The sequence below is a fragment of the Chiloscyllium plagiosum genome, unplaced genomic scaffold (genome assembly GCF_037043375.1).
Source record: "Chiloscyllium plagiosum isolate Xiang-an unplaced genomic scaffold, Cpla_swu_hap1 HiC_scaffold_22, whole genome shotgun sequence".
NCBI classification, from domain to species: domain Eukaryota; kingdom Metazoa; phylum Chordata; class Chondrichthyes; order Orectolobiformes; family Hemiscylliidae; genus Chiloscyllium; species Chiloscyllium plagiosum.
Window position 1 is genome coordinate 9,168,589 of NW_028270160.1, and position 14,722 is coordinate 9,183,310.

Genomic DNA, 14,722 nt, shown 5'->3' on the forward strand with positions numbered 1-14,722 from the left:
CCCTACACTGATATATGCACTAACAGGGTACATTAAACACAGTGATATAGGTACTAACAGGGAACATTAAACACAGTGATATAGGCACTAACAGGGAGGATTAAACACAGTGATATAGGCACTAACAGGGAACATTAAATACAGTGATATAGGCATTAACAGGGAGCATTAAACACAGTGATATAGGCACTAACAGGGTACATTAAATACAGTGATCTAGGCACTAACAGGGAACATTAAATACAGTGATATAGGCATTAACAGGGGGCATTAAATACAGTGATATAGGCACTAACATAGAGAATTAAACTGTGTGTTATGTGGCTTATCTGAAGTATGAATACAAACAGAGATCTGTTGGGTATCTGTCCTAGGCATCCTCTGTAACTGTAAACAATGTCACTGTTCATGGTAGCAATGTGAACATTGATTATGAGCCTTGCCCACAATTCGGAAGCACTTAACAGATCATTGATAATTCCCGATAAAGGCAATATACTGCTGGAAACCTGAAAGAATCCTAAAGAAACCCAATGGGTCTGGCAGCAAACTGCAGAGAAAAACAGAGTTCATGCTTCGAGTCTGATATCATTCTCCGTAAATACTGAGATGTGATAAGCACTGTATGAGCATCAATGCACAAAGAAAAATGTAACTAACATTTTTTATGGAATCCTTACAGTGTAGAAACAGGTCCACACTGGCCCTCCGAAGAGTATCCCACCCAGACCCATTTCCCTACCCTATCACTACATATTTCCCCTGATTAATGCACCTAACTTACACATCCCTGAACACTATCAGGCAATTTAGCATGACGAATTCACTCTAATCTGCACATTTTTGGATTGTGGGAGGAAACACAGCGGACATGCGAAGAACGTGCAAGCTCCACACAGACAGTCGCCTGAGGTTGGAATCGAACCCGGGTCCCTGGTGCTGTGAGGCAGCAGGGCTAACTACTGAGCCCGTGTGCCACGCCCCCTCGATAACTAGAATATGATCCAAATATGAATGCATTTTTCTAAATATAGACTTTTTCAAAAAACAAACCTCTTGTCGACTTCCCTCTGTGAACAGCAATGATATACTGTTTGTTGAACAGTAGCTATTTGCATTGAGGTGTTGAGTGGTAGGGTTGAACTTTGACAATTACGGCTGAACATTGCCAGACTGTAAGGGCCTCAGGCCATCCATAACATGCGGTACATACCAGGGCTTTCATGCTATAATGTATCACATGCTATAACAGCACAGACAAACCTCTTTTCATTTTCTGTTTGATATGTGTTTACATAATTGTCCAGCCTGTTTCCAATCTTTCCAGCTGAGGTGTAACTCCCCCATTTTACAGGATCTCCCCTTCCTCAGTGCCTCGTAGATGCAACACTCGAGAGTCATACATTATGGAAACAGAACCTTTTGTCCAACCCATCCATGCTGAGAATGATCCCAAACTAAACTAGTCCCATCTGCCTGCTCCTGGCCCATATCCCACCGAACATTTCCCATTCATGTACTTATCTTTTAAACATTGTAACTGTGCCCACATCCACCACTTCCTCTGGAAGTTCATTCCACACACGACTCATTGTCAGTGCAAAAACGTTACCCCTCAGGTCTTTTTTAAATCTTTCTCCTCTCACCTTAAAAATATGGCCCCTGGTCTTGAAATCCCTCACCCTAGGGAAAATACACCTGCCATTCACCGTATCTATCCCCCTCATGATTTTATAAACCTCAATAAGGTCACCCCTCACTCTCCTATGCTACTGAAAGAAGTCCCAGCCTACGTAGCCTCACCTTATAAGGTGAGGGTTTCCCTCCATTCCCATCAATAGTTTCCAAACCATCTCCAGCTTAATAATATCCTTTCTTTAACATGGTGACCAGAACTCGACACAGTACTCCGGAAGAGGCCAACATAGCTGAAAGTATAGAGAGCCAGAAATACGGTCATCAAGGCCATTTCCAGTGCAGTCCTGGAGTTGTTAAAGGTGGAGGGTGTTCTTAATTCATTCATGGCACATAGACGGCACTGACTGGGCCACCATTTGTTGCCAGTCTCCAGTGTACCACAAGCAGGTCACGGTGAACTGGAATTTGTCTGTTTAATTTCTCCATTGTTTTACAATATCCTAACCCTTCTTTTGTGGAGTACTTAGAGTTTGTTGATAACAGCTAAAGAGCTGTGTGAATGCGAGTCTATTTATCCAATGCTCATCAGATCCCCCATTCTAACAGAATTCCTACTGTGTGGAAACAGGCCACTTGGTCCATCAAATTCACATGAACTCTTTGATGAGCATCCCACTCAATCTCTGTGACCCTGCATATCCCATAGCCAATTCATTTAGCCTGCTCATTACGGACAATTTCCTATGGCCAATTCACCTGACCTGCACATCTTTGGACTGTGGGAGGAAACCGGAGCACCCGGAGGAAACCCACGCAGACACAGGGAGAAAGTGCAAACTCCACACAGACAGTCACCCGAGCGTGGAATCGAACCCGGTCCCTAACCACTGAGCCAGTGTGCTATCCTTACTGAAAACTGAATTCAGCATGTGGAAATGGAGGAATAGCCAGCTCTCACTGACGTGCGATTTATAGAGAGACTAAAATAAAATGTGTGAAAAGTATATCTGAAGATTATTCACCAAATGTTGTCATTTTGCAATCCTAATCTGTAATAAACTTCAATAAGTTCAAAATTTTGGTGCACAATTGGAAAATCACACTTTCAGTACAGATAAATGTAGAGTATGTTTAGAGTAAATAGCTATTATTTAAAGAAACCATATCTGTAATTTTGAAGATTTGAATTCTTATTTATAAATAAAACCTCGACTATTATCCAGATGTAACCACTTATCTGTCCCTTATTTGCAAAGGGTTTGAAAGTAACGAACGCCCAAGTGCCTCTCAGTGCTGTTTTGATATTGTTTGTCTCATGTTCTGTGCTTCCTTTTGAAGCTGTAACTCAGATTGGGATCTTACTTATTAAGAGAGATGTGTAACTCAACTCTAGGCATGACTCTATACACTACATGTCCAAAACCACAGCATGTAAACACACCAACATCTTGCAACATGCCACCGGGGACACACTAATGAAAACACGTAAATGTTTCATCATGGGGAAGAGGAGAGAAAGTACTGCAAGATCTGCAGCCCAAACCGTTAGCACAAATCCAGTATTGGGGAAGGCAAATGGAAGTTGGTCTTTATTCAAAGGAATGGGCCATTCAGCCCATCAGGCCTGCTCCACCATTTAATGTCACTTAAGCTGCTCAAAGACTTCAATGCCTCTATACACATTGGTAATCAACAAGGTACCTATCTCTACTTTAAATATATCCAAAGACCAAAGTCCTCTGTGCTAGAGAATTCCAAGATTCAACATCTTCAGTTTTCTCCTAGATGGAATCCTTCTTATTTTTAAATGGTGCGCCCTGCTCTGGATTCACCAACTGGGGAAACATTTTACCAGAACCCAGCCTTGTCGCAGGTTTCAGTGGGATCACCTTTCATTCTTCAAAACTCTTGAGACGCCCGGTTTGCCCAACTTCTCATCATAGGACAGTCCTGATCAAGTCTGCTCAATCTTTATTCTGAGTTACTATAGCAGTAGTACCTTTCCCCAGATAAGAGACCAACATAGTAGATGATCTAACCACTCTGCAGACTAACCAAACTTCACTATAATTGAACAATACAAATTCCTAATTTGTAGATGCCGGAGTTGGACTGGGGTGTACAAAGTTAACAATCACACAACATCAGGTTATATTCCAACAGGTTTAATTGGAATTAAACCTATTGGACTATAACCTGGTATTGTGTGATTTTTAACTCACTATTCCCATACTCTTACGATAAAAGCTAACATTGTATTAGCTTTCCTAATAGCTACTGGGTTTATCGTTCCCTCTTTTCTCCCTTGCTCCTTTCTTAAAAAGTGGGGTGACATTTACATGTTTCCAACCTGCAGGAATCAATGGAATTAGGAAGGAGAATACCAATACATTGATATCTCTGTAGCAACCACCTTCTGGGATGTAGACTATCAGGGTTCAGGAACCTATCGGCAACTGGCCCTATTAATTTCTCCAGTACAATCTTCTTACCAATACTAATTTCTTTCAACTCCTCATTCTCTCTAGTTACTTGGATCTCTAATTCTGGGAGATTTTTTGAAACTTCCTCAATGAAAACCAATCACAAAATAATAATTTAGATTTTCTGCCATTGTTCTATTCTCTTTTACATATTCTTATGAATCTGCTTTTAGTGGACCCACATAATGTCAGCCAAACATTTTCTTTTTATGTACTTCTATAAGCTTTCACGATCCATTTTCATGTTTTTTTTTCTGCATTTGAATTTTATTCAACATTTCCTTATCAATTTCTTGGTCCTCCATTACAGCATTCTAAAAATGTTCCCATCCACAGATTTAGTACTATTTAGGGCAACTTCAAGAGTCTTTTTGGCAAATGAGACTGGATTGGGTTGGGATGGACAGGTTGGGCCACACGGTCTGCTTCTGTGCTGTACATCTCTATGACTCTCCAACTTTATCTTATAAAACCATTAACCTACAAGCCCTTGATTTGATGGTGATGGTTCAGTGGGGGATATGCTAGGCCATAAGGTTACAGATTGTGCTGGTATACAATTCTGCTGCTATATTTGGCCCATAGAACCTCATGAATGCCCAGTCTTGAGTCGCTAGATCTGTTTGAAGTATGTCCCATTTAGCACGGTGATAGTGCCATACAACACGATTCTCAATGTGAAGGCTCGATTTTGTCTCCACAAGAACAGTGTGGTGCTCACGTTTACCGATACTGACATTGACAGATGCATCGGCAGCCGGCAGATTGGTAAGGGTGAGATCAAGTATATTTTTCCCACTTATTTATTCCCTCACCTCCTGCTGCAGACCCAGTCTAGCAGCGATGTCCTTTAGGACCTGACCAGCTCGATCAGTAATGCTGCTGCCAAACTACTCTTGGTGGTGGACATTGAAATCTCCCACCTAGATACATTCTACAGCCTTGCCACCCTCAGTGCTCCCTCCACATGTTGTTCAACATGGAAGATTAGTGATTCATTAGCTGAGGGAGAATGGTACATGGTAACCAGCAGGAGGTTTCCTTGTCCATTTTTAACCTGAAACTGTGAGATTTCAAGGGGTCCAAAGTTAGTGTTGAGCACTCTCAGGGTAACTCCTTCCTACTGTATCCCACTATGCGCCACCTCTGGGCTGGGTCTATTCTGCCGGTGGGTCAGGGCATATCCAGGGATGGTGATGGTGGTGTCTGGGACATTGTCCATCGGGTACAATTCCATGAGTATGTCTATTTCAGAATGTTGCTTGACCAGTCTGTCAGACAGCTCTCCCGGGTTTTGACACCAGCCCCCTGAGATGTTAGTGAGGAGGACTTTGCAGGATTGACAGGGTTGAAAACGTTAGCTCTATCCAATCAGATTCCACATGTTCTTCTGATCTGAGATCCTCCCTTACTAATGTACTGATCCCATCTCATATGATCAACAGCATTGATAATTTCCTTTTCCTTTTCCTTCATGTCCGTCTTTCTCAAATACCAAATATCTTTGAATCTTCGTCAACATGCAGCCATCTATCTGTAATGTCAATTATGTTATACCCATGTATCTCTGTTTGTGCCTTTAGACATCTATCTTATTGCGAATACTTTATGCATTCAGCTAGAATGCTCTTAACTTTGTCTTACTGGCATCATTCCACATTTGAGGCATGGTATAGACAGGAGGGTCATCTTGCTACAACTGTACAGGGTGCTGTGGTAAGACCACAGCTGAAGTACTACGCACTATCATGATCTTCTCATTGAAGGAAGGAGACATTTCCATTGGAAAGAGTTCAGAGAGGGTTCATGCAACTGCTGCCTGGGATGAAGGGACTGTCTTATGAGGGAAGGTTGAGCAGGTTGGGCCGAGACTTCTTGAAGTTTAGAAAAAATGGGAGGTGATCTCATTGGACCAGAAATGAGATTGAGGGGCTAGTTCCACTTGTGGGGCTGTTCGAAAATAGAAGCCCTAATTTTTAAATAAGTGGTTCCCTCATTTAAGATGGAATTGAGTTGGTAATTCAATGATCGGAGGGCCAGGATCCCAGGGTTCAATGTAGATCGAGTCATTGATTGTGTTCAAGACTGACATAGACCGTAGCAAGGTCAACCCTTATGACAAACAGATTCGAAAGTGCATTTGAGGCCAAGATTAGACAAGGCATGATCTTACAGGCGGCACAGTGGCACAGAGGTTAGCACTGCTGCCTCATAGCACCAGAGACCCGGGTTCAATTCCTGCCTTAGGCAACCGCCTGTGTGGAGTTTGCACATTCTCCCTGTGTCTGCATGGGTTTCCTCCGGGTGCTCCGGTTTCCTCCCACGGTCCAAAAATGTGCAGGTTAGGTGAATTGGCCATGCTAAATTGCCCATAGTGTTAGGTGAAGGGGTAAATGTAGGGGAATGGGTCTGGGTGGGTTGCGCTTCGGCGGGTCAGTGTGGACTTGTTGGGCCGAAGGGCCTGTTTCCATACTGTAAGTAATCTAATCTAATCTTTGCTAAATGGCCTTTTGCTGTTCCTATATCATATATCTTTATATTCCTATGCTCTATGGAGTACAGGTCATTCTGAGATAATACCACAGTTATGTTCCTGTGCAACCTCACGTTATAGAAAATCACACTTGAGAAGATCACTCATAGAAAATCACTATACCTGTTCAGTCGAAAGTTTGCGTTATCCAAACAACATTCACAATTCGTCAATTGTGTTATAGCCAATTCATGCTGATAAAACGCGTGTTATAGCAGAATGACCTATAGCAATCCATCTCTCTGTATTTGAATTTATCCCTGTAGAAGGTATAGACCAGTATGCCAGTCTCCTTCACCTAAATTCGAGGGGGAGCTTGTAGTGCTGTGGTAGTGCCCTATCTCTGAGCCAGGAGGCCTGTGTTCAAGTCCCACCTAATCCAGAGAGTGTGCAATAGTGTCGCTAAATGAGTTGATTAGAAAGTATCTCCTTTGCCTGTATTAAAACGGTTAGATCTTTAACAGTCACTGTTTTCTTCAAAATAAAAAGGATTTGTCAGGCCAAAAGATCCAAAATCTATGTTATTCTAAATTTGTAATTTTTTGATTAACTAAATCATGGTTCAGAGAAGAAGTTTATTTTTCCCTTGACTGGCCATTTCTAATCTTTCAGATGGGGTGAATTAATAGATACACAATACTTCGGGAACGGGATAATATTAACGATAGCAGAGAGACAAACCGAGTGAATCATCAGAAGGAACAGTCATTAGCTTTAATGGGTATCACTTATCATCTAACATGTGCATTCATGTCATTGGCACTGATGAAAGTTCTGGAACACTTATCTGTCAGAAAATTACCTTCAGCAAAACTGGAACAATAGTGACTTCTGTCCCTTTGACAAGACAAAAAAAAACTATGATGCTCTTTGATGGCAGTGTTCAACTGCGAGGGGAGCAGGGGGACAGTGGTGATGCAAACAGAGATTTTTAGATGTCAACAATGGCGTCCATTTACTTTGCTTTCAGAATAATCCAGCCGCTTTTTGTCCTAGTCTTTGGCGTGTCCTCTAATCCTTTGATATTATCCAAACTTGGCATTCGAAGGGTTTGGATGTGTGTTTTCTCTTGTGCTAATGAAGAGCAAAGACACTGGAAATGAGACTTACTTGCGGATGTGGGTGCAATGGGCGTAGATTCTCAGTTTGTCCCGTATCACTCGCCCGGGCCTGGGTTTCCTCTGCAGCCCTGCCACTTGAACAGTGAGGACTTTGGTTCCCACCAGCCGCTTGTAAAGCAGCGAAAGCCAATAGTCCTGCAATAGAGTCGAGAAAAATGATATTTGCAGATAATTAAAAGTAGAGTCAAATGACAATTGGCAAAGGGGATGAAGGCACATTACTGTCTGATAGCAACGCAAGTATCAACACACAGTGTATGTATTTGCAAACATTACAGCCTTACACCTCCATGACTTTGATTATATTCTTATTTCAGAATTTGCCCTATCCTCACTCTTTTCCTTCTGAGACAGGTGTTTGCAGGCATCTCCAGATTTTCTGGAAAGTTGCACAACCGAATGCCAAGGGGCAGCAATCTACACTTTTTACATTTTCCCCCCAGTTTTGGTGGCATCTCTGGTGAAAGCAGCAGCCACTTCAGTGGCACCAGCAGGGAGGGTCGAGGTGTCGGTGGGCAGGAGTGGTAAGCGGGCACTATGGTCAGGGGCACAGACAGGCGTTACTGTGTCCACAAGTGAGATTCCAGGATGGCATCTGCCTCCTTGATGCCAAGATCGAGGATGCGTCTGAGTGGGCACCAGATACTGTGAAGAGGAAGGGTGGGCAGTCAGAGGTTGTGGTCCATACTGGTATTAATGACTTTGCAGAAAGAGAGACGAGGACCTGCAAAGGGAGTTCAGGGAGTTAGGGAGGAAGTTGAAAATCAGGAGCTCGAGGGTTGTAATCTTGGAAATTACTTCCTGTGCCACATGCCAGTGAGGCTAGAAATAGGAAGATATTACAGTTAAACAGCTGGTGTAGGAGGGAGGGCTTTAGGTTTTGTGGATCACTGGGATGTGTTCTGGGGCAGGTGGAAGCTGTGCACAAAGACAAGTGGAGGGGCACCAACATCCTGGCAGGGAGGTTTGTTAGTGCCACTTGGGAGGGTTTAAATGAATGTAGTGGGTGGGGGTTGGGCAGGAGGCAGAACAATAGGTCAACAGGTAAAATGACGAGGAGGAGTCAGAGACTAGGCCAGTAAAGCTGAGAAGGACAGACAGGGAGACATCTCTAAACACAGCAGGATTGGTGGGCTGAGGTGTGTTTGTTTTAATGTGAAGAGTATCACAGGTTAGGCAGATGAACTTACAGCTTGGATTAATACATATAATTATGATGTTGTAACTATTGCAGAGACTACAGAGGTTGACAAAGGGACAAGACCAGCAGCTTAATATTCTGGGATTTAGATGTTTTAGGCAAGATAGAGAGGGATGTAAAAGAGCTCAGGGAGTTGCGTTAGTGATAAGGGAGACTATCCCAGTTGTACTGAGGGTGGCGATCTTGGAGGGCCCATCCATCAAGACTGTATGTGTTGAGCTCCGGAATAGAAGGATGCAATGGGATTGCACTACAAGCATCCCAATAGCCAGCGGGTAATAGAGGTACAGGGATGATTGTGGAAAAATGTAAAAACAGTAGGGTACTTATGGTGGGTGATTTTAACTTCTCCTATGGGGACTCACTTCGTGCCTGGGATTTGGATGGGGGAAATTTGTTAGGTGTGTCCATATTGTTTATTGAAACAAAATGCAAATAGTCCAATTTGGGAAGGAGCCAATGCTATACCTGATATGGGGGAATGAGCCTGGCCAGGTGATCGAAGTTTTACTGGGGGAGAAGTTTAGGAAGAGTGACCATAATTCTGTGAGCTTGAAGTTACTTATGAATAAGGATAAGAGTAGTCCGAGGGTAAAAGTATTAAATTGGGGAAAGCTAACTCCCAGAAACATGGATTGGGGGCAGGGTAATGTTTGAGGGTAAAATCCCCATCTGGCACATAGGAGACTTACAAAGACCAGTTGATTAGAGTTCAGGACCAGCATGTTCCTGTGAAAAGGAAGGATAAGGATGGCAAGATTTTTTGGATAACAAGAAAAATTGAGAACTTGGTCAAAAAGAAAAGCAGGAAAGAATTTAAACAAGGAATTAGGAGGGCTAACAGGGGTCATGAAATATCTTTGGCAAACAAACTTAAGGAAAGTCCCAAGGTGTTTTATATGTATTTAAGGAGTAGGATGGTAGCTCGGGAAACAGTCGATCCATTTACAGACAAAGGAGAGACTTTAGATATGGAGCCAGAGAAAGTGGGTAAGGTCCTGGACAAATACTTTGCATTGATACTAACAAAAGAAAAGGACATGGTGGATGGTGAGTCTCGATAGGTAAATGATGATATTCTGGGGCATGTCAATATGTAAACAGTGGTGTTGGGCATTTTGAAAAGTATTAAGGTCGACAAGTCTCCAGGATCTGATGGAATTTATCCCAGGATGCTGAGGGAAGCAGGTGAGGAAATTGCTGGGGCCTTGTATGAAATTTTTGTATCCTCTTTTGTCACAGGAGAGGTCCCAGAGGATTGGAAAATGGCCAATGTTGTTTCTTCGTTTAAGAAGGGCAATAAGGATAATTAAGGAAATTACAAGCCAGTAAGCCTTGTGTCAGCGGTAGGTAAATTATTGGAGAAGATTCTTAGAGACAGAATTTACTCACATTCAGAAAAGTATGGACTTGGCACCAATGACACAATGTGGACGACATAAAGACTGGGGGAGGCTGTGATAGTGAGGAGGATTCCCAGAGGATATAAATAAACTGGAGACTTAAGCAGAGAAATGGCAGATGGAGTTTAATCCAGACAAATGCGACATGATGCTTTTTGGGTGATTGACAGTTCCACAGTTCCCTGAAAGTGGCAACACAAATGGATAAATTGGTCAAGAACGCATATGGCATGCTTGCCTTCATGAGTCAGAGCACAGGGTATAAAATTGGCAAGTCATGTTGCAGCTGTATAGAACTTTCGTTAGGCCACATTTAGAATATTGTGGTTGCCACACAGCCAGGAGGACGTGGAGGCTTTGGAGAGGGTACAAAAATGGTTTACAAGGATGTTGCCCATTTTGGAGGATATTAGTTCTGGGGAGAAATTGAATAAACTTGGTTTGTTTTCACTTGAACGTCAAAGGATGAGGGGTGATCTGTTAGAAGTTTACAAAATGATGAGACGTGTGGATAGAATGGATAGTTAGAGTCTTTTTCCCAGGGTAGAAGATAGAACATTGAAAAGTACAGCACAGAACAGGCCCTTTGGCCCACGATGTTGTGCTGAGGTTTAATCCTAATGTAAAATATAATAACTTAACCTACGCACCCCTACGCATGTCCAGCAGTCGCATAAATGTCCCCAATGACTCTGCTTCCACCACCACAGCTGGCAACGCACTCCATGCGTTCACAACTCTCTGCGTAAAGAACCTACCTCTGACATCTCCTTTATATCTTCCTCCTAATTTCTTCAAACTAAGACTCCTCATATCAGTCAATCCTTCCCTGGGGAAAAGTCTCTGGCTATTGACTCTACCTATTCCTCTCATTATTTTGTATACCTCGATCAGGTCTTCTCTCTTCCTCCTTCTCTCCAGAGAGAAAAGTCCAAGCTTATTCAACTTTTCTTCATAAGGCAAGCCTTCCAGTCCAGGTAGCATCCTGGTAAACCTTCTTTGCACCCTCTCCAAAGCCTCTGTATCTTTCCTATAGTAGGGCGACCAGAACTGGACACAATATTCCAAGTGTGGTCTCACCAGGGACTTGTAGAGCTGCAGCAAAACCTCGCGGCTCTTAAACTCGATCCCCCTGTTAATGAAAACCAAAACACCATATGCTTTCTTAACAACCCTATCCACTTGGGTGTCAACTTTGAGGGTAGAAATTTCAATTACTAGGGGAAATAGGTTTAAGGTAAAAGGGGGTAAGCTTAAAGGAGATGTGAGAGGCAGGTTTTTTTACACAGAGGCTGGTAAGTGCTTGGAATGTGCGGCCAGAGGGGGTGGTGGAGGTGGATGCAGTAGCAACTGTTAAGAGGCATCTTGAAAGATATATATATAGGTAGGAATGGAGGGATACAGACTGTGTAGAAGCAAAAGGATTTTAGTTTAAAAAGGCATCATGGTCCAGTGTAGGCTTGGTGGGCCGACGGGCCTATTCCTATGATGTATCGCTCTGTGTTATCCCATCCCCAAGCCAGCTCGCCTGACCTCAACTCACACTGATTTGTTACTTTTGAGCTCAGATAGAGAATAAGGTAATGTGGGTCAGACAAACAAGCCTTCTTCCTATCTCTCTGGGACAGCTGGTGACCAAGAATGCTAATGGGATAGAACGTCCTGACACATTGTACCACTGTGACCCATTGGATTCACTCGTGTCCAGCTGACCACCTGAGTTTGATGCATTCCCATGGAATTGGGCTCCATCAAAATACAAACCACGACAACAGGCGAAACACCAATAACCAATGGAAAATTTGGACCACAGTTCAGGAACCAGATCAGCACCACCTTCTTGAGGAATGGTATCGCAGCCAACAAGGCTCACATCCCATGACAAATAATGAAAGGAAAATAATATGACATGTGACAAAACTGTGAACGTTTGCTGTAAATGATTCTAAACCACATTGTGACAGGAGCATTTGACTTCAGAGTGGGAAAGGATGGTCTGATGGTTGACTGTGCACACTGGGAGATGATCCTCTTTCTAGTATTTATTCCTGCAGTGACAACCTCGACAGACAATAGTTACAACCCAATCGCTCCCCTGTGCCCATCTTTAGACCAACTGAGTAAATGATTTATGGGATTGGAGAATCTCCTTCAACTGTCATTAATAAAACAAATGAAGTAAAGTGTCAGAGCCCTATTTTTATTGAAGTACTTGCATCTTTATCATTAACAAACTAGCAGCAGCTCCTCTGTCAAGTTCAAAGCTTCTCCTCTTTTCCCATGCACTGTTTTCCACGCAGTTATAGGGTACATCCTACCCAGCCTACTCTGCAGGAGCTGATGTTTAGTCACATAAAGGCCACTCAGTACTAAACCTGTTGGCTGGTTGGTTTTTATATAGTGGCCGGTGTTCCTTGAGAATAGACTGGGGAGTGGAGAGAAACTGGAGTGGAGGGGACAGGAGCAATGAAGAGCTGGAAAGAAGGAACATTTTCAAAGTGGTCTCAATGAGTTTGGAGTTCAAATGGTGAGCATCTCTACTTTATGACATGAGATCAGTCAATTTAAGTTGCTTGAGTGCTTGTGCATTTTCAGTATTCATGGGAACATGGGAACAGGCCCTTCGACCCATCAGTTGATGTTGAATCCAGATTCCGTCAGTGTGAGCACAGAGTGATCTCATCACAACACAGTTAACTAATGGAGAGCATCTTGATAGAAACTCCTGCCTGACTTCTTCCCTACTGCCAATCCCATTGATGAGGTCGCTCTGTGTATTTTCCCCAATAAATACTGTTTCACATGACATGGTTAGGACTAAACTCACTAGCAGAATGTATACTAACCGGGTGTATATTATCATTGAGTAAATCTGGATGATGGGTTAGGTAAATCTCTCTGAGCTGAAGAATACTGATGTCTGAAGGACTGCTCAGTATCAGAAAAATTCATTGTAAGTGATAAATTAACCACTTGCTCAGATCTGCAGGGTTTCTCAAGGTAGAGATCAATCATTAAGAACTCAATGGTTAGGAGAATCTCACATGCAACTTTTATGTAATGGATTTGACCCCGGTTTATATCACTAGCAGAGTTAACATATTTTATGGACTTGAGTTAAAAATCTGTAACCAAATGGAACTGACTGATTTGACTTAATGCCACTGTTTAACTTATCCCTGTCATTAATTATTATTCCTTAGCTACATTGTAGGAGGTGATGGATGGGTATTCTTCCACTATCTAAAGAATGGGGAACATATCTGTGTTCATTAAAGAATCTATTGTAGTCAAAAGACTTTTTTCTCTGGTCAACGCTACAGTACTAAGCATTATGTTCAGTTAGGTTTTAGTGTGTCAGATCAAACAAAAATCTGAGTTCATGTAAGAACGTAGCAAACATTAGAAAGAAGGAAGGATGCTGGCACTTTGGAAAAGAATCTGAAATGAAATTCTGGGGCAAAGGGAATATCATGGCACCTTTCACTCATGAGAGGCGATGGGTTAATTTAAAGCTATTGTTATTTAACCCAAATCTGATAGCATACTTAATTCAAATAACACAGGATATCACCATCCCAGTTGTTATGGACCAGAGCAGACCTCTCAAAATATTTTAAGAAGGTAGTCTAGACCCTAACATTTTCTTATTTTAAAGGGAGATGTGAAGTGCTGTGTTCCAGATGCAATGCAACTGGTCAAACTACTCGACATTAAACAAAACACAATTTATTTAAACAATTGTTAAAATACAAACTAAAGAAAGAGGAATTTAGAATAACTTAACAATTGGAAAACATAACTGAATAATAGATACAGTACCCATTACTAATTGACTGTTCCAATATAGCAACATCCACAAAAGCACCCCTTGGCAAAAAGGCAAATTCAGACGCAAATTCTCACATGGAATTCGCCAATCCAGGAGTAAAAAATAAATCAAGGACAAATTCAGAGGAAGTAGCAGCTAGGAGACATTTACTGAAGCTTCCAACTCTTTTGAGACTCCAAAAGCTTCTGCTTAAAACTAAACATAAAAACTAAAAGGTCTGGTAAGCCTGGTCTGAGAGCTGGCCACACCCTGGCTGCTTCCATTGATCCAACTGTAAAAAAGTCCCCAAGGCCTCACAAATTGTTTACTTTCTAAGAGACAGCTTGCTACATTTGCCTTACAACCTCTCTTCAAAACAAACCAGCTCAAAATAACCTTCTAAAGTGACAGCATCCTTACACAGTATAGTGTGCCCCTTCAAAGGAGACATGTCAGCGTGGAAAAGATAAAAACGATCAATTCAGTTGGTCAGTCACCAATTATTTGTCATTCTGAAACTCTAACAATCCAC

The 14,722-nt window shown here is 42.3% G+C and overlaps 1 protein-coding gene across 2 annotated transcripts in view; it reads right to left on the reverse strand.

The window, feature by feature from the left end:
- Positions 1 to 14,722, reverse strand: part of hpse2 (heparanase 2) — a 305,905-nt gene that overhangs the window by 44,339 nt on the left and 246,844 nt on the right. For both annotated transcript variants that reach the window (XM_087998727.1, XM_043713037.2), the window contains exon 10: positions 7,765 to 7,910. In XM_087998727.1, the coding sequence (XP_087854853.1) occupies positions 7,765 to 7,910 (146 nt within the window). The remainder of the gene's footprint in view (positions 1 to 7,764; positions 7,911 to 14,722) is intronic.